General features: G+C 50.2%; 2 protein-coding genes across 4 annotated transcripts; one reads left to right on the forward strand and one right to left on the reverse strand.

Moving 5' to 3' along the window:
* Positions 1 to 493: 493 nt before the first annotated feature.
* On the forward strand, positions 494 to 5,284 carry DERL3 (derlin 3). 3 transcript variants are annotated; one of them, XM_053959676.1, is made up of 7 exons: positions 494 to 623; positions 727 to 792; positions 1,424 to 1,497; positions 1,959 to 2,052; positions 3,413 to 3,608; positions 4,046 to 4,136; positions 4,666 to 5,284. In XM_053959676.1, exons 1-7 carry the CDS (start codon positions 531 to 533, stop codon positions 4,778 to 4,780), a joined length of 729 nt encoding a protein of 242 aa, XP_053815651.1. In that variant the 5' UTR covers positions 494 to 530; the 3' UTR covers positions 4,781 to 5,284. The 3 variants fall into 3 exon arrangements, with proteins under 3 accessions (XP_053815651.1, XP_053815652.1, XP_053815653.1); XM_053959677.1 differs by having other exon boundaries at positions 730 to 792; XM_053959678.1 differs by having other exon boundaries at positions 4,616 to 4,691.
* Positions 5,285 to 7,715: 2,431 nt separating this feature from the next.
* SMARCB1 (SWI/SNF related, matrix associated, actin dependent regulator of chromatin, subfamily b, member 1) lies at positions 7,716 to 19,225 on the reverse strand. The gene is made up of 10 exons (XM_053959455.1): positions 19,055 to 19,225; positions 17,380 to 17,491; positions 16,702 to 16,731; positions 16,091 to 16,220; positions 15,365 to 15,502; positions 14,564 to 14,691; positions 13,899 to 14,065; positions 13,270 to 13,460; positions 9,029 to 9,160; positions 7,716 to 8,088 (listed from the first exon to the last, which is right to left on the reverse strand). The coding sequence occupies exons 1-10, from the start codon at positions 19,145 to 19,147 to the stop codon at positions 8,049 to 8,051; spliced, it is 1,161 nt and encodes a 386-aa protein (XP_053815430.1). The 5' UTR covers positions 19,148 to 19,225; the 3' UTR covers positions 7,716 to 8,048.
* Positions 19,226 to 19,240: the final 15 nt, after the last annotated feature.

Consider the following 19,240-nt stretch of genomic DNA (forward strand, 5'->3'; position numbering starts at 1 on the left):
GGCGCACCGCGGCTCCCTCGGCCGCGGCAGGAACCGGGCGGACGCTTCCCCGGCCGAGCAGGTCAGGGCCACTGTCTCAGGACCCGCGGCACAGCCCCAAGCCGAGTGCTCCGCCGTGCCCTGCACCTCGGCAGCCCTACCCCGCCCGGCCCCGGCCCCGCTCGGCCCCGGCCCCGCTCGGCCCCGCTCCTCCCGCCCGGCCCCGCCCTGCCCCGCCCCGCCCCGCCCTGCCCCGCCCCGCCCCGCCCGGCCCCGCCCGGCCCCGCCCGGCCCCGCCCCCCGCCCGGCCCCGCCCCGCCCCGCCCGGCGCTGCCCCGCCCCGCCCGGCCCCGCCCGGCGCTGCCGCGGGGCGGGGCCGCTCCGGGTTGGCGGCGGCGCGGGCCGGGGCCATGAGGCGCGCTCCCATTGGCCGGTGCGCGCCGCCTGTCGCGCGGGGATTGGCCGGGCTGTCCCCGCGGGGGCGGGGCGTGCGGCGGCGCGGGTGGGGGGGCGTTAAAGGCGCCGCGTCGGGCGGGCGGAGCGGCGCGGCCATGGCGTACCAGGGCTTCGCGCAGGAGTACCTGGGCATGCCGGCCGTGACCCGCGCCTACACCACCGCCTGCGTGCTCACCACCGCCGCCGTGGTGAGCGGGGGCCGCGCCGGGGGGGCGGGGGGGGCCGCGGGGCGGGAGCCGGGGCTGGCCGAGGGCAGCGCGTGATGGCAGCTGCTCTGCGTGTCTCCCACAGCAGCTGGAGTTCATCACCCCCTTCCAGCTGTACTTCAACCCCGACCTCATCTTCAGGAAGTTCCAGGTGAGGCCTCGCTCGGGCTGTGGGGCCCGCTGCGCCCCTTCCAGCGAGGGGCGGCTGTGAGCGCGGGGGCCCTGGGTGTCCCGGCAGTGCTGTGTCATCCCGAGGGGCTCCTGGCCCACGGCTCCAGCCTTCCCTGAGTGCTGCGAGCCGGCTCAGCCACAGAGCGTCCCTTCTTGTCACGGGCACCTGCGTGGGGAGAACTCCTCCCAGCCTTTCCCTGCCACACACCACCTTGGCTTTTCCTTGACTCAAAAGCCATCTCTTCCTCCTCTGTTACACCGTGAGTGGCCGCTGCTGTTGGGCTGGTTGGAGAGGGCTTTATTGTAGAGAGGCGTGAAAAATAATTGATTTGCCTCTGGGTGCTGAATTGTGGCTGTCTGACCTCTCTAGAAAAGTAGAGAAATCTTCTTTTCCATACCTGGAAAGGTGAGACACTCTAATGTACCAGGGTATCGTGTAAGGAGGTCCCACTAGAGGGTGGAGCAGCTGCCTGGTGTCCTGGGGTAGTTCTGAAGGGACAGGTGCATGACTGAGCATTATCCCCTGTGGACAGTGTGATGGGCTGCTCTACATGTGATGAGGAGAGACCTCTGTCCACCTCCTTTTCTCTCTCCTCTCTCTTCTCTTTCAGATATGGAGGCTGATCACCAACTTCCTCTTTTTTGGGCCCCTGGGATTCAGTTTCTTTTTCAACATGATATTTCTGTATCCTTTGGTCTCAGTGAAGTTCTCTGCTCCCATTTTGGCTTAGATGCAACTCTCCCCATCCACCTTCCCCCCCAGCATGGCTTGCCTTGGCAGCACTCCAGGGCTGTGGGTTCTTCCCTTGGCTCTTTTGAATTGAAGCCGTGAGCCTCGTGCCCCTCCATCTGTGCTTGCTGCAGGGCAGACCCTGCCTAAAGGGAAGCTGGCAGTGCTGCTGCTGTGGCTCTTGCTGGAGAGCAGTGCCCATTCCTGGGGTGAGCTCTGGCTGAAGCACAGCAGGTGCCTCTCTCTGTCCAGGGGTCAGTGGTGTGAGGTGCAGCTTGCACTGTTCTGCTCTGGGCTCAGCTTCCTGGGATGCAAGAGCTTGCAGCAGCTTGTTCCTGGGCAGTGCTGCTGTGGGCACAGGGTGGCCAGCTGTTAATTTCCTATACTGCAACCCCTCCCTTCTCTCCTGCTCTCAGGTACAGGTACTGCCGCATGCTAGAAGAAGGCTCCTTCCGTGGAAGGACGGCTGACTTTGTCTTCATGTTCCTCTTTGGAGGCTTTCTCATGACAGTATCCTTTTGAGCTGGTTGAGGCTCCTTGGTGTCTCTGAGATGCTGTGAATAGTGAGGGCTTGTCTGCTACCTCTGTGTCCCGGCTGTGCTGTGGAGCAGGTACCTGCCTGCTGAGCAGCACAGCTGCTTCATCAACCTTCTTGGTGCCTCAGGGCAGAGAGCCTTGTGCCCCAGGCCTGCCAGGCTCGTGCCCTGAGACCTGGGAGAGCTCTGCTGAGCGTTAGTGCAGGGGCAGCTTCTGGCTGGATGGCACAGCTTGTGCTCCTCGTCCTTCCCACCCCTGGCTTGGCCAGTGCCTCATCCAGTGTGCTTAGAGGAGAGAAGAGCTGCCTGTGGCTGTGCTGCTGTCTGCAGAAGTGCTAAAGCCCCTGGCAAGGGGCTGGGCTGCCTCATCCCTGAAGAGGACACGTGGCAGAGTGCTCGGGAGGCTCAGCCCGAAAGGAGGCCACGTGTTCTGCTGCAAGAACCTGTCCAGCTGTGCCAGGGCCACTGACTGAGCTCTGGTGAGTGCAGCACGGCTGTGATTGCGTGAGGCTGGCTCAGGACAGAGGCAGGAACGTGGAGCCATGAGGACAAGGAGTGGGTTCCCACATACTCAGCATGTGTGAGCCCAGAGCTTGCAGCCTGTCAATAGCTGGAGGTACCATCACACAGCTTAAGTTCTTTTCACAACACAGTAATCTGCTGGTGAAATTTATTTCCCGCCCAAGGATAAACCTTCTCTAAATATCTTCTGCTGTCCTCTGCAGATGGCTCAGAGCACTGCTGTCCCCACAGAGCTCTGCATGAAGCTGTGTGAGCCATTAGAATCCAGGTGGCCGCAGCAGCCATGTGCTTGACCAGACGTGGATTTGGAGCCCAACTACAACAAGGGCAGGGGAAATTTTTGCCTCTATCTCCTTGTGCTCTGAAGAAGAGGACTGTGAATTCCAAGAGACATCTCACTGCTGAACTTCTCTAGAAGGCAGATACTGGATTTGAGCTAGTTGTTAAGATATGCCACTGTCCCAAGTGCTGTAAAACTGTGAAAGCCCTTATTTGTAGGTCATTTTGATGTTCATTTTGCAAAGGTGACTATAGAACTCTCCGTCTCTGCTGGTTGTTGACATCAGCTTAAGGAGTGAACAACCTGCATGTGCACTCCAGAGTGTCTTGTTCTGGGGTGGCATGAAGGGAGATGTGTGTGGGGACAGTGGTGGTCAGTATATCTCGGCCAGGAAAGGCTTGGTGACATGGGCAGTGTCTGGGAACGCTGTGATCAGCTGTCTCTAGCTTGGGTTTCCTGTCCCAAAGCACGCTGTGCTGCCTGGAGGTGTGCACAGGGTGGGTAGGTTTTTCCTTGACTCGGTAGTTCCCAGCTGTTTGGACTCTTTGCCAGCCTGTTTTTCCTGGGCCAGGCTTTCACCATCATGCTGGTGTACGTGTGGAGTCGCAGGAACCCTTACATCCGCATGAACTTTTTTGGGCTTCTTAACTTCCAAGCCCCCTTCCTGCCCTGGGTCCTGATGGGATTCTCTCTGCTCCTAGGCAACTCCATCATCATCGATCTGCTGGGTAAGCCAAAGCTGGTGGGTGATGGGAACAAGGACACCTTGCAGGCACAGCACTCAGTCCTCATGGGTGCTACTGGGACATTGGCACCTTCTCTTGGTTCCACCTGACCTAAGATGTTTGGTTTCCTAAGTGAGCTGCCTGGGCTTGGGCCTGGGCTTTTGCTTGTGACCTGCTTTTTGGTGTGTCTGTCCTGGGGTAGGAGCTGGGTATGGTGAGCTCTGACACTCTGCTGTGTCTGGTCTCCTGGGTGTGCAATGCTGCCCTCAGGCTAATGGGCTCTCTGCATGCTGATCACAGCAACCTGCACCATCCCTGGCTCTGGAGGGAGCTGCATGTGGGCACACAGCTGGGGGGTTCTTAGAGTTTTGCCCAGCAACTCTGGTTCAGCTGGCAAAGGAGTCGCAGCTGTGCCTGACCTTGGTGGCATCTCTCCCCAGGGATTGCAGTGGGTCATATCTATTATTTCTTGGAAGATGTTTTCCCCAATCAGCCTGGAGGAAAGAAGTTGCTGTTAACCCCTGGCTTTCTGTAAGTAAAGTTGATTCTTTCTGGGCTTTGCTGTGGGCTTTCCCAACCTGATCACTTCCATAGCAAACTGTGACCATGAGAGGCCACTGCCTGCTGACAGCACCTCAGCTCCACAGGTCATGGATTGCTGCATTATTTCACATTATATACACGTGTACAGGGCCCATACAGCAGCTGCTGCTACCTTCAGCTTTGCTAGTAGAACTAGAGTCTGCTTACTGCTTCTGGAAATGCTAGATGGAGGCAGGATTTTTTCTGATGTATTTTCATCATTTAAGAAAGCAGAATATGTTCTGCTTTGTGCACTGACAATCAAATCTGACCTGGTGATCAAGGAAGGAGGTACTGTCATCACTGTGTGTTGAGCTGAGCAAAAGAATGGTTGGTGATGGTGCAATGGGCCAGTGGCTGTGGCTGACAGCCAAGCCCCACAGAGGGCCAGGGTGTTCCTAGGAGGGCTGGGGGTTTGTCAGCCTCAGCTCAGTTTCCTAACCTGCCTGCCTGCTGGGATGGGCATGTCCCTTGCCAGGAAGATGGTTTTTGACACACCTGAAGAGGATCCCAATTACAACCCTCTCCCTGAGGATCGTCCAGAACACCAGCCTAGAGACCAAGACCAGAACGAGCAGCAGCATCCACAGTAGCATGGGGGACTTCTTCATATGACCAGATTCCTCCCTTCTGGCTGGACTTTGGCTGTGGCCCAGAGATCCTACTGGAATAACACCAGTTGCCATTCCGATGTGTGGTGTGTCGCTGTTTGTGTGGGTGACCCATCTTCCCCTTGTACAAAGTGGATCCACAGAGCTTTGCACACAAGAACTCCTGAATGCTTACAGAGGTGTTCTAGGGACGTGGCTGAAGCTGTGAAGGCTCCTCAGTTCCCTGGTGTGGAATAAGTATCAAATGGGGTGTTAAACCAGTTCCTCCTTCTGCTGTCAATGACTTGCTGTGTGCCAGGTCACTCTTGCCCTCTCTACAAAGATGCACCTGGCCCTCACTCTTGTGAGACCTCTTTGTGGGCTTTCAAGGAAGTAGTTCTGTACCATGGTAGAATGCAGCTCAGCCTCTTTCTTTCCTTTATGTCCCCCACTCCTTTTCTGGTGGTTGTTTCCAAAGAGTCTTTACATTAAAGTCTTTATTTTTCAGTTGTGTGTCTATTTCTGCCAGGGGCAGAGGCAGCAGCTCATCAGGAATTTGCTCAAAACTGCCAGGTTTGGGATTTTTTCTGGTGGGCAAGGAAAGTTCAGGCTAGCTGGAAGATGTCCTTTCCCTCTTCTCTCAGCAGGGCTGCAGAGCATGAGGAGGAGTGTGGGGAATGTCTAATTGGATAAAGGGGTGCCTGGGAAAGGACAAAGGGACTGAGCTGGACACTTGACCCAGGCAGTGGCTGGAAGCAGCACTTGACACTGGCAATAAAGACTGTCTGCACCTGCAGTGTAATTCCACTCTTGTTGAATTTTTTAGTTCTGAAACTTAAACATCTGAGTTTCAGGGGAAGATGAAACAGACTGGTCCCTACCCTGACACCTGTATGAAATGGATCTGCCCATTCTTGCTAACACAGTACCCACTGTGCTTGTACCCGACCTCAAAGCAGTCTGCACACATTGTATCTTACAGCAGCTCACTCCTAACAGTGCTGGCTGCTCAGACCTCCAAACCACCCCACACTATGAAATGGGACTAAGCAGCATCTGATTGAGCACACACACCAACTCCCCCTCCCCTGTGGTCTTCCAATCACACACTATCAAAACTCAGACCTGATTTGAACAAATTCTTGTTGCACTTATGCTTCCCTCTGCAAAGAGGATGAGAGGCCTGTACTGGTGGTAATTTGTTCTAGAAGATGCAGTGGTACTAAGGGCTAATGATAACAGAGCTGGGGTTTCAGTCCCTAGAAGGAGTTTGTCTTTGAGGTCTCCAGATGTTCTGTTTAAATTGCCTGGAATGGGTCTTTGAAATGTAAAAGTTGGGCTATGCTTTTCGGTGGGGTACCAGATTAACCCAAGGAATTGTAACTGTACAGCAAGAAAGCTGCTCCTGGCTCTTCCCCAGCAGTCCTAATGCTACATAAAGAAAGCTGGCTGAAGTTCCCATCTTTCTGAACTTGGTCCCTTGACTGTTCTGCTTTGTCCCTGGCTGCTTTGAGGGACAAATTTGTACAGCCTCTCTGGCCTTGTTAAGCAGAGAGGTGCTGCAGTCCTTGTGTGCCTGCACCTCACTGTGAATTTGAGGCTTAGTAATCACAAACTTCACAGCAATTTAAAAAACTGCACCACAGATGCTAATTTAAGGCTACGGCAGTTTCACGTGTACTTTAACTGAATTCCCTGAAGAGGCTGCTGGCAGAAGTCCCCAGTCATATAACAAAGGAAGGCTGAAGTGTTCTCAAGAAGGCTTGGAATTTTATATCCATGAGCCAAAACACGTTTTACATGGGAGGCTAAGATGCAGCAGCAATCCCAGGGTTTGTTTTACTTGCTCAAATAACCTTTCAACCTCTCTAATACAAAGTAATGCATGGAGTACCACTCTGGCACAGGAGCCTAGGATAAGACTGTATAATATTATTACTAAATTTCAAGTTTTCAATTTCTGCAGACTAACATCTGGATAAAGTTCCCTCCCACCCGAGAATCAGAACTGTCTCTGTTATTACTCAAGTCTAAACATGATAAATTAAGGCCAGAAAGTGTTTTTTGACTGTGCTAGCAGGGTGGGTTGACAGCAAGGATCATAAAACCTATGGCTTTATCATAAAGGCCTGAACATAACTGTCAGGCTGCCAGCAAAATCTGCCTTGCTTGCAACACTCATCAGTTCTGGCAGTGAATGGTAGGAACTCTATCAAAGAGATGGGGTACCTCAACAGCAAGATAGAGTCTAATTAGTTTGTAAGCAAGCTTGGATTTTTCTTTAAATCTCACTTCAATGGATTTTGGTTTTAAACTCCCTAGAGAAAGACAGGTTGCTTTTCAGGTTGCAAAATCCTAACACTGCAGTGCTAAGGGCATTCATGACACCCACTTTGCTTTGAGTGCTTCGTGCACTGCAGCTGGCAGCGTTGTGTGCTGACAGTGACCACAGCAAAGGCACTGGCTGCAGAGAAGCTTCAGTCTCCCTGAGTGGAGGCCTTACCTGCTGTACCAGTGCAGAGACTGTGCTGTTTTCCAGGTGCAGTCTTCACAGAAAACAGGGTTGACCACACACCAGGCTGACATCTGACAGAAATGACTCTCAAGTCTGTAATTCCAGTTAAACTGTTCTACCTTGTTGAGTAAACCAGCTGAACATCTCCCCAAGGTCATTACAGACTGTGCCAAGTCTGGTAACAGACCAATCCTTAGAGTGTTTGCTGCTTCTAGTTCTAAATCTCTTTCTTACTTTCCCCTGCACCAAAAAGTTTTGGGCTGTTGTACCTGTTGAAGTAAAGCACCCAGGAAAACTGAATGCATGTGAGTGTTCAGCACTATACCCAAAAGCATTAATATTACGCCCTGGGACTGCTCAGTTACCAGAATAGCACAAAACATGGTGAGATTCACTGTTCATGCAAACTTACTGAACTCAGCCTACGTTGTATGCATTCCTTTTATTTAAAAAGTTGTCCTAGGAGTGCACGTTGCACCTATAGAAAAGAATCTTTACACTGTCCACACACAGGTATATAAGGGCTCCAACACCTGCCACAGGTCTCAGCTAGGTCACGCTGCTCACACAGCGCTCTTGGGACGTGGCATTGGGGTGGAGGGGGTGGGGGCAGAAGTCAGCAGTACTGGGAACTCATGGCAAGTGGAATGTGTGTCCCCTTCAGAGACAGAAAGACCCCTGCCAATTCTAGATCCATTTGGGGAGAGGAATAGGGATAAAGTCTGTAGGAAGAGCACCAGTGTCACAACAGGAAGGTTACCAGGCTGGAGCAGTATTGGCCAAACGTCTCATGCGCCTAAGGGAAAGAGAGAGAGAGCTACAGTAAGTGCATGTTACACACATGGGAGGTCTGACCAAAACCAATGCTTCTGGGGAGGCTGACACAGCTTTGTCAATTTTGTAGACAGGTTTATTCCTAGCCAGAACTCCTCAGTCACCTGAGAGTGCCCCTGTTGATAAGGCAAAGACACTGTTTTCACTAACAGCTGTTAGGGCACTTGTTGTCATTAACTTGGATTGAAAACAGACTGTTACTGTAAACTCTTCAGTCAGCCATAGCTGATATACAAAATGACTGTGCTACTGTTAATCAGCAGTTAAAAAAACATCCTGGGAAAACGCTGAGCTGGTATATTTACTGTTTCTACAATGTATCTTTTGGAGAGATACTAGCCATTCCTTCATATCTGCCGGGAAGAATTTCATCAAGTAGGTGTGAGCTCTCAATTGCTTGTCAAACATCACTTAGCAGGTCTCTGGTAGACAGAGCTGCTCCTGGAACCACACAGTGCTCCCCATGCTGGCAAACAGGTTGGTATCACTCAGGCTAGAGCTGGGAGCTTGTCCATTGCTACATCAAACTGAACTTTACACTACATAAAAGGAAGCTGTGTGGCAGGATTCTAGGGAGCGTGACAGTGCATGAAACTCCAATATGTTTGATTCATGCCTTCCTATACAAACAACTCCCCTGGACAAGCAAAGAGCCCAAGGAAAAGAAAAAAATGCGTTAAAAAAAAAAAGGAAACTTCCTACAAGCAGGAGATGGTAGAGCAGATATTTCAATGTTTGTGGAGGAAGGTGATGACACCTGAATACCCTGAAGCTAAAAAGCTTCTGTTGTTAGCAAGGCTGACATCCTGACAGTTAGCTCTCAGTAGGGAAAGATAAACATCAAAGCTTGGAGCTTCTGTCAAGGGACTGGCCAAGAGAACCGTTCAAAGTAGTGGCAGTACCTTGTGTTTCTGTCCTGGTCTCTGATCTTCTTCTCCATCTCAGCATCTGTGAGGGTTTCCAGGAGAGGGCACCACTGGTCAGCGTCCCCCGTGTTGCGAATTGCGATCTCCACGGTGGGCAAAGGGTTCTCGCTGCAGGACAGGGCACAGGGCAACAAAGCAACATCCATCAATGGGCCCAGAGCACTCCTCTGGGTCACCAGCCCAGGGACAACAGAGCATCATTTACAGTGTCTCAGGCTTCAGCATTCCTTCTTCACTCTGTTTAGTACAGTCTGGGTCCCTGAAGTCACCACAGGCTCCTGGTTACACCCTTGTGGAACCTGAAGTTTCTGGGAAAGCAGCTACACCCATCTCCAGCCAGCACTGAAGAGGGATTTGTGCTGGACCTGCAATTCTTTCCCACACAGGCTGTCACATCCCTGGCTGGCAGGGTTCAACCCCAAAAAGCACAGCTCCTCCCAGTCCATCAGTCCTGGGAGCGCTTCTCCCAGCGCAGCCCAGGAGCCAGGACTGCTCCCAGGGCTCCCTGTCCAGCCTGGCTGTTCTGTTCCAGTCCTGTCCCAGGACTGCTCCCAGGGCTCCCTGTCCAGCCTGGCTGTTCTGTTCCAGTCCTGTCCCAGGACTGCTCCCAGGGCTCCCTGTCCAGCCTGGCTGTTCTGTTCCAGTCCTGTCCCAGGACTGCTCCCAGGGATCCCTGTCCAGCCTGGCTGTTCTGTTCCAGTCCTGTCCCAGGACTGCTCCCAGGGATCCCTGTCCAGCCTGGCTGTTCTGTTCCAGTCCTGTCCCAGGACTGCTCCCAGGGCTCCCTGTCCAGCCTGGCTGTTCTGTTCCAGTCCTGTCCCAGGACTGCTCCCAGGGATCCCTGTCCAGCCTGGCTGTTCTGCAGCTCTCACTCCCTAGCTGCAGTTTGCCTAGCACACCCCTGACAGCTCTTCCCTGGCAAAAATCTGTCTTTCTTGGGAGCCTGACACTGGAAAGAGCAGACTTTAAGGATCTGCTGTGGCTAACAAGCAATGAAACACCAGGCTGTGCCCCAGGTCACAAGATCTGTTCCTCAGAGATTCCTCTGCCCTGACCAGCTGTATTATCACATGCACAAAATATTTACTGCTTCACTAGCTGCTTTTCAGTAAAAGTCAACAGGAATTGACCAAGAGTAGCTTCCCAAATATTGACAGTGGAGCCGGAAGCCCAGCATAAATATAGAGGAGCCTCGGAATGTAAATGTTTGCTTTGAATTCTCAAAAGTGGCTCAGCCTGAGCTGCAGAAGTGTGTGTGTGAGAGGAGCCCTGGGACAGGTGTGCACACACATCTGGCCCCCTCCCCAGGGACGTGCACCCCTACACAGGATTTCAGCACTCACAGGCAGCCCTCTCATTCCCTCAGGAAAGAACTCAAATGCTAATCATCATGGGAACACACAACATCTGCATCAAAGCTAATAATCTAAAATAACAAGTCTTCAAAGTAATGCTACCATGAAAAATTAATCCAGAGCCTTTAGTATCTGATCCAGGGAGGAAGCTTTAATCAAATCTACTTCTAGTACTGCTGACATCCACTAAACAACACTCAAACACAGGAATTTCATCTTAGTCCCAGAATGCCACACATTCCAGGCAAAATTAGATATTAACTGGGGTTTTGTTAGTGATAGCATGATCTCTACCTCACTATGCTTAACACTGAGCATTCACTGAATTAAATAGGGGATGGAAAGCTGGACTCATGCATAACCTAATTGCAAAGCAATTCAAATACCACATTTCTTTAGCAAAGAATCAGAGAGAAACTGAAAAATCCTTCCTCATCTCCCAGCCTCTACAGTAAGACAGCTCCTCCTCCACTGCCTTTTTCTGATGAGGAGGAAAGTGCTACTGCCAGAATGTCTGAAAGGCACTGTCAGCTACAGGGATCCCAGAAGAGCAAGGCACTGCCCCTGCTCAGGCTCCTGGCCTCTGGCAGTAGTGTCAGGGGCACACCAACAAAGCAGGGAGATGTCATCTTTTGGAAAGGTGACTCCTCAGGCACGTGGGTTTGGTGTGTGGGAGAACCTGTGCCATCATTCAGGTCTCAAAGGCACAATTGGCCGTGAGGTGCTGTGTGCTGCCACCAGAGACACTCAGCACACAGGAGGGAACATCACAGCCCACAGCCCCTGAAAATCCCACAGGCAGCAGTTTGCTGTCTGCCTCCAGTCCTGCCCTGCCACTGGACTTCAGGCTCTCCTTGTTTTGCACAGAGCAGCCCAGCTGAATAAAGTGCCCTGGCTTTCATCAACTAAAAGACAGCTTCACCTCTCCCTCAGATGATTAAGAGGCTCATGACTTCTCAAATCCCCAGTCCCTTGAGATATTAAAGTTCTTTTGATATATCTAAAGCAGACCCTTTCCTTACATCAATGGAATGATGTTGGAGCAACCACCACTCCTGTGGTTTGGAAATTCAGGAACTAACCAACCACAGAACCCAAATATTATTAATCACTGTAAGGTTTCAAATGTACTCCTTTGCTAGAAGAAAAAAGGGAAGAGGAGGATATGTTTGTACTATGACAAAAAAAAACGAGGTTTCAATTAGGTGGTTTTTTTCTCTCTGAACAGCTCATGTCTATGTACTTTGTTCTGCTGGGGTTGCTTTTTTAGTTTTTTGTTCTGCCTCTTGCAATACTGCCACAGTGCAAAGAAGGCCTGAAATCTGCCTGTTTGAACTACCCCTAAGAGGAAGCACCCTTTGGTACCAAGGCCCAACTCGTGTTTTTGGAGACAATAGTGTAAAGCTGGCATTAACACGAGCCTGGGCAGTACTGACTAAAACTCAGCTTGCTGCAAATTCCAGTGACTGAGCAGAAGCAAAGGGAGAAATGAACCCCACTCCCAAGAGTCAACACATAGACAGATTACTTTCTTGCATATCTACAGTACATGGAGAAGCACAGGCAGGAGGGACAGACACTTCACTGCAGGCCACAATGCAGACAGTGCTGCAGCACAACATGTGTCAGGTTCTCATCTACCACCCTGCAAGTTCCCATCACTTCTCAGGAATGCCCACCCCACTGCTTTGTTGTTGTTGTTGTTGCTGGATATAGTCCCAAGCCAAAACTGCAAGTATCAGTCCAAGGTTGTGGAGGGAAAGGTAGAAGCCACCTCCCACGGGACATCAGCAGGATGGACACACACTCTAACAATTTAATTCAGAGTTTAATTCACATGTGCTAAAGGGTCCCTTTCCATTTTCTAATATGAATCACTCTAGGGATCACTTTAGAATCAGGCAGTTGCTGTGAAAGACTGGCAGGATAAGAACTATACCCAGAGGAAGCAGAGTGAGACCAGTGCAAGAGCAACTAGGCCAGAGCAGATCAGGGTTTATTTCTCACAGAAAGCTGACCAGACAGGAACCCTTTGGATGGAGCAGGAAGAAGGAGCAGAGCTCATGGCAGCAGCCAGCTTCCCCACAGTCTCCAGCTCCTCTTTGCTTACTCCCACTCCAACTAGTCCCTGTCCTCTGCCTGAGGTAGGATAGGGCTGGGCATGTTTCCCTGGGCTGCTTCCTTGACTCGACCCCTACAAAACTGGTGTCAACAGTGCCATTCCCTCCTCTGCAAACACAGCATTTGCTGAACTCTTAAACTTCCCAGACTGTCACCATGACCTGAGGTCACAAAACCTTTGAGTGTACATTAAAGGACTGTTACAGCTGCAGACTCAGCACTGTGCTGTGGATAACATCAGTGCAGGAACTCACCACAGAACGCTGCACAGCACAACTGGAAGCCATTTAGGAGACAAATTACAAGGCTGACTAATGAAACCTGACAATGCTGCATTCCAGCTGTGAGAAGGGCCTATGAGCAACCCACCTCTAACATCAGTCAGTAGAGAGGCACAGTTTTCATCAATCCAAAGCTTGAAACAGTGGATAGCCCAAGTCAGGCAAAGCTAACAAAACAAAAAATGTATCTGGGGCTCATCACGACCTTACATTAGAAGAGGGACTATCCCTGTTAATTCATTCTGTCAAGAGAAGCTGACATTTCATCAATATTTGGTCCTGAATGTATTAGACCCATCAGGAAAAGATATTTAGGCACAAGCACAAAAAAATTTTAAGATGGACAGAATGGGTGCAAGCCGTAAGGACTAATTTCAAACAAAACCTTCCTAATCAGGTCAGCATTGATGCAAATGCCCATGAAGTACAAACATCCCCAGAGGAGCTGGCAGTTCAGTACCTGAAGGCATAGGTCTTCTGGTGCCAGCTCAGCTGCCCCCGGATGCTGTAGGCAATAGTCGTGACAAACTCCCCGCCCAGGCCAAGCTCTGAGCACAGCTTCAAGGCAAACTTCTCTGGTGAGTTCTCCTTCTCTGACATGTCCCACTCAAACTGGTCTACAAGGGAGATGTTTCCTACATGGATGTTCAGCTGGAGATAAGGGAAGAAACAGGTTATTTGTTTCCATTTTCACAAAGGTTTGTCCAAGGTGATTGAACTGACAAGGCAGAGGCTGAAGAGAACAGAGCAGTAACTCCTAGTTCAATCTGCAGAGTTCCTTAACTGAACTCTTCATTTCAGTAGCATGAAGACAACTCAGCATTGCTCACCAAGGCTCTGCTCTTCCAAAGGAAGATGGCAATGCTTTAACTGAACTATTTCACCATCTCAGAGGCTGGGCACATGGATGTTTAATCATCTGTCACCTTGGTTCTGGTCTCAATACATAGAACAAAGGGAAATCTGGTTGGAGGACTAGAATTAAGAGCTCCTTTGTTCTGAGGGAAGCTTTTGTACTCTTAGTCCCCCATAACCTAACTGGAGAAACCCAAATGGTTCAGCTCTCATTCTGCTGCCTTCCTGTATTACCTTAATAATAACTCGTTGGTCTGACTGATCCTCTAGGATGCTGTCAGTCGGGTACGACTCGATCTGCTGTCGGATGGCAGATGCAATAGCAGGGACAAAGGTCAGAGGATTCAAATCCAGGTCATCACAAAGAATCTCTGAGAACATTTCTGGGGTCATCAGTTTTTCTGTTACAGAACAAGAATGAACACAGTAAACTTCCTTAGAAATTAATGTCTGCCACTTACAAAACACACAAAATCCCACAGGGCAAGGTGACAAAGGGAATCTCAAATGCATTACCTTTTGCTTTTAAAAGGGTGTTTTGTGCCAGGTCTGTAAGGGCAGACACACTGACAGGGACTTAAGGCTTCTTTACCTGCTCCATGGTATCCAGACAGTGTGGCCACAGAAGCCACAGCCATTAACCTCAGCCAACAGAGTACTCTCAGACAACTGTGCTGATGAACTGGCTCAAGAAAAAATGCCAATTAAACTCTTCAGACTACACATGTCCAGGAATGACTGCAACCCATGGAAGTGGCAGAGCATTTGCTAAGAGATGCAAGCACTGAATACAATCCAGAGTGGGAGAGCTTTAAAGCTTTGTCTGTATGGGGCAAGGACATTTGGTGATGGACACAACTTTACCTCTCCAGTCTCAGGAAACTCTCCTTGCTACATACCATTCATGTTCCACGTAAATGCATCTCGGAGTTTTTGCCCATCAATTTCCATATCAAGCCTGATTGGAACCAGAACCTCTGGCTGGGATGCATTCTCATGGATCACTGCTGGGTCATGGTCATCAAAGCTAAAGTGGAGAGCAACAACGCAGTATATGCAACGAGCACATGACACATCTGGCATACACAGAAGGAAGGCAACATCTGTTGGAAGCAATCCCCATGCTCCAACTCCCCGATCTGTCTACAGACTCCTCAATGCAAGCTTACAGGGCTGTAGCAAGTAATGCCAGTTTATCACCTTTTATTACATCTATCGTAACACATTCCTGCAAATAAAACAAGGAAGTTTTCTAGGATTAAATTTATCTTGGCTGCCTTAAGTTTTATAATGGAAAAAAAACATTAGTCATAAGCTTCAGCAGCATTTTCCACTAAACAAACTAGATCAAAGTTACTGGTACAGGTCAGTGAGAAGCAGCCTGTCCTTCACAAAAAGGGTCCGCAGGCTTCTCAAATGACAACTGCTGAACAAATCAGCAGGAAGTAGAAGGAACTCATCAGGAAAAGAATGAACCATTTTCCTGACAAAAGAAAAGCCTCCACTCTGAGCCATGGATGGCTACTGTAACATAGAGCCTCAGGACACACCATTTAACTAAGAGCCTCCAAGTTAATGACCTGTAGGTTTTTTGTCAGCTGGGGATGAATCACGGCATTACATGAAGTCATCAGGACTACCCTGGCAGCATGTCATTTTGGTAACTATTCCCACTTTCCAGAAGCAGGAAGCTGTCTTACCACAGAGGGAATGTTCTCTTCTTATCCCTGCCCATGCGGTTCCTGTTGATGGTTGTTGAGCACGGCACAGCGTCCAGGTGATGAGAGCTGTTGGGCAGCGTCGGCACCCACTGGTTGTTCCTCTTTGCCTTCTGTTCTCTGAAGGAGACTGGATGTTAACCTGCAGGCCCTCAGCACCACTGCTACTTAAGGAAGGGTGCAATTTTAAACTTTAAGTGTATTACAAGTTCCTGCTATTTTATTCTGGGACCATCAACATTACTGTTCCACCAGGAACTCTTGTTCCACATCAGCCTCTTGGAAGGCCATTCTCCAGCTCGCAAATATCCACCAGATATGAATCCAGGTGCACCTTTATAAATACTAGATTCATATTTGGATTTTCTGTCTATACTTTACAAAAGGACTGCTGAGAAATGCAAGGTCTCCAAAAGGCAGCATGTGCAGAGAGCATTCTGTAAAACATCTGTTACAGATGGAATGCAGTAATTGCAAAAGAAGTTGTATCAACAAACACTTAGATTTTTCTTCCTGTTTTATGTGGGCAGTAACCCAATCCTTACACTCTGGAGATCCCCATTTGCCCAGCACTGCAAATACTTAATGCAGACTGGCAAACAAGCCCTGCACAATGGCCTGGGCTTAGGGAACTCCTCGTGCTTCCTGCCCCAGCTGACATCTTCCAAGCAGCTCCATTCTGAGCTCGGCCTCACCAACACTGCTTACCTGAGGTAGGTAGGAGGTTCTGTGCTGATAGACACTGCCTTGTACTTCTCATCATTTCCATCCAAGATCTCTTCCACTTCAGAGGCCTTTAGCAGCGTCACACTAGTGGCTAATGTTGTGTAGCCATGATCTATTACCAGGAAAGATGGCAATAATTAATTCAGAAAAGGCTACATATAGTGTAGCATTGACAGGCTACATGGTGACAAACCCTCTCTGTCACTGCAGGAGGGACTAACACAGAGATACAAGTGTCCTTTGGGCTTCATCTTCTTGTAGATAATTACAAGGCCCAGAAGACAATGCTCAGTGGACTTAAAGGTCGGAAATAGGGATGCAAGGATTGATAGAAAAGCTGTTAAAGACTTGGGGAAGGGGGAGAGACCTCAGGACAGCTCTTGCTGAATGACAGAGACCATCTGCATTGGAGAGTCCTGCTAAGGTTCTGAGAAAGGAGAGTTAGGCATGGGATTGGGAGGCACAATTAGGGCGACCACAGACAGAGATCAGAGGAAGAGGATTAGACATTAACATTATTGCAATAGCACCAAAGGTCACCGTGGACATTCTTCCTCTAGCACAGCTAAGAATAACACACAGATGAGACTTACATCTTCGGGGACTGTGAGACCGCTGATTTTCTGTTGGGGAAAAAAGAAAGCAAGAGGTCAGCAGGATACTTGGAGGAAAGAGACATAAACCCAGAGTAAACCATTCTTTTTATTATGCTTAGTCTACAGAACATACAAGAAGTCATATCGCTAAGAAATTTAACTGCTTGCTATTAGTCCCTCAACAAAAACAATACCAATATTCTCCCTGTAGGAGCCATGTCAGTAGCAACACACCACAAATTCTGGCAGGCACAAACATCCAGTCCTGCAAGAAGCAAAGTTAAGCAAAGATGCACATCTTCAGTGGGGCATCCTTGCAACACTCCTGCCTATCTGATGAGAGAGACAAGGACGCCTCTCTTAGTCTACAAAAAAGTCTCTTCTGGAATATGGTATTGATTTGGAGATGTGGCTTTTGCTTTGTGATGAATGTAGCCAACCCCAGGAATTCCATGGGGGATGTTTCCATTTCAGAATGCTTTTGATCAGGTGCTCTTTGTTGCCAGGCTGAGCCAGGAGCCACCAGTGCCACCGTTGCAGGGTACTCCATCACTGGGGCAGTCTGAAGTGATTCACACAGCCCTCAAGGTGCACAAGCTTCTGAATCACCAGGAACAGTTTTTCAAGGCAAAATTTTCGATAAACTTTTCTGGGAATGTTTACTCATCTTCTCACCGTGTGAAGAGGCCACAATCTTCTTCCTCTCTTCCACCGTGGCCAGGCGCCTCCAGAGCGAGGGGTACCTCTTGTACAGGGAGCCCCGAAACATGCGCAAGTAGTTCCCCACCTGCAAGAAGAGAAGTGGACATGTGGCCTGGAATTCCATTTAGGAGACTTACAGCAGAGGCTGGAAGAAATTCAGCTCTTTCTAATGATAAGAAGAACCTCTTAAGAGGGTGTTTTTAGTGGGGTTTTGTGCTGTTTGGCATCAAATAGCACCGCGATTTTTCTGGCAATACAGAAAACAAAATTTTTATCAGCACTTATTTCACTGGTGCTATCTTACTTCACTAGATCCAAAATAACTCCCCTCTACTGATAATAGGAAATTTAATAGGAAAACACTCCATTCATTTGCATGTATTTTTGAACAACCTACCCCTTCTTTACTTCAGTTTCTATATCTGTGCAACACTCAGTTGGAATAAAACTAAACCAGAAACCCAGCTCTGACACATTATTTTTTACTTTGAACCTCCCCGTCATCTAGACATTATGTGACTACAGCAAATGCCCAGAGACTTGTATATTGTTTTAAACCTTTTGAACATCAAAAATGTGATTGCTGCCAATAGTCTTCCTTCTGATTTACTTACCATCTGTAAAGCAGTTCTGTTCTTCCTGGCATCAGATCCTCACCTGTGTTGAAAGCTACAGCAGGCCTTGCTGAACAACACAACTATTTCTAGACTCTGAAATCAAATTTTAGACTGCCAGGACACTGGCAGACTGCCACACAAGAAGGTTTTTATTCCTTGTTTGAGAAGACTCTTTTTTGATCTTTGTTTTTAGCTATATTTTTTACTCTTCTCTTAAGACAGAAATTAATGGTAGATAAAAAAGACAATCCTTTTTCTTCTCCATGTACCTGGTATGGCAGCCTCACAGCTCAGCTGACTGCAGGTACAGTTTGCTTTCAAACTCTACATTTCACGTGAGAGAGAGAGAGGGGTGTTCAGTCACTGCTCAGCCTACAGAGCTGGCAGTTAAACTTAGCCAATAGTCCCTTTTCTGCATCGAGCTGGGGGCTATAACACTTTTTCCTGTTTTCAGCTGTTTCCCTGGTGCTAAAGGGCCAGCGTTTCCTGCTTGAATAAGGCTCTTTGTCAGGGAGGCTCAACACCCTCTCAGCACGGGACAGCACAGTGCCAGCACAGACACGGGGTGCTGAGACACGGGGTGCTGAGACTGCCCGCCGGTGTTTGCTGACCAGACTCTGCACAAGGCAGAAGGAGCTCTACTGGCTCATTTTGGTGCTGCTCCCGAGCCCAGAAGCCCCACAGCACGTGAAATAACCCCAATCCCTCAACAACGGTGTACAGAAATTATTCTCGGTGATCGGGAGCGGGGCCTCAGGCTGCGATCGGGGAGGATCCGTTCCTCACGTACCCGTGCGGGTCCCAGGGGCCGCCCTTATGGGAGCACTGGTCCCTCCCGTCCCCCCAGCACGGCTGAGGCCCTCGGGCAGCGCCCACCGGGGCAGAGGGGACCCGCGGGGCCGGCAGGCCGCTCCCCCCACACCAGGGCTCTCCTCCGCCCCGTTCTCGCCCTGAGCGCAGCCTCCCGCATCCCCGGCCCGGCCCCCGCGTCCCCCGGCCCGACCCGGGCCCGGCTCCCGCCCGGGCCGCACCTCGGAGCCGATCATGTAGAACTCGCCGTCCTCCTCCAGCTGGAACTTGACGGGCTTCTGCCCGAAGGTCTTGCTCAGCGCCATCATCATCATCGCGGCGGCGGGCGGGGGGCGGCGGCGCCCGGAGAGCGGAGCGCGGCCCGGCGGCGGCGGCGGGCGGAGCGCGGCCTAGTGCGGGCCCGCTGC

This window comes from Vidua chalybeata, chromosome 18, assembly GCF_026979565.1.
Source record: "Vidua chalybeata isolate OUT-0048 chromosome 18, bVidCha1 merged haplotype, whole genome shotgun sequence".
NCBI lineage: Eukaryota > Metazoa > Chordata > Aves > Passeriformes > Viduidae > Vidua > Vidua chalybeata.

Excerpts from the sequence above, each read along its gene's own strand:
- DERL3 (XM_053959676.1), top strand. The coding sequence starts at position 531 with ATGGCGTACCAGGGCTTCGCGCAGGAGTACCTGGGCATGCCGGCCGTG. Across the intron at positions 624-726 it reads TGCTCACCACCGCCGCCGTG|CAGCTGGAGTTCATCACCCC; the intron begins GTGAGCGGGGGC and ends TGTCTCCCACAG. Across the intron at positions 1,498-1,958 it reads TTTTTCAACATGATATTTCT|GTACAGGTACTGCCGCATGC; the intron begins GTATCCTTTGGT and ends TCCTGCTCTCAG.
- SMARCB1 (XM_053959455.1), bottom strand. The coding sequence starts at position 19,147 with ATGATGATGATGGCGCTGAGCAAGACCTTCGGGCAGAAGCCCGTCAAG. Across the intron at positions 15,503-16,090 it reads GAACCTCCTACCTACCTCAG|AGAACAGAAGGCAAAGAGGA; the intron begins GTAAGCAGTGTT and ends AGTCTCCTTCAG. Across the intron at positions 14,066-14,563 it reads ATTTACGTGGAACATGAATG|AAAAACTGATGACCCCAGAA; the intron begins GTATGTAGCAAG and ends GTTCTGTAACAG.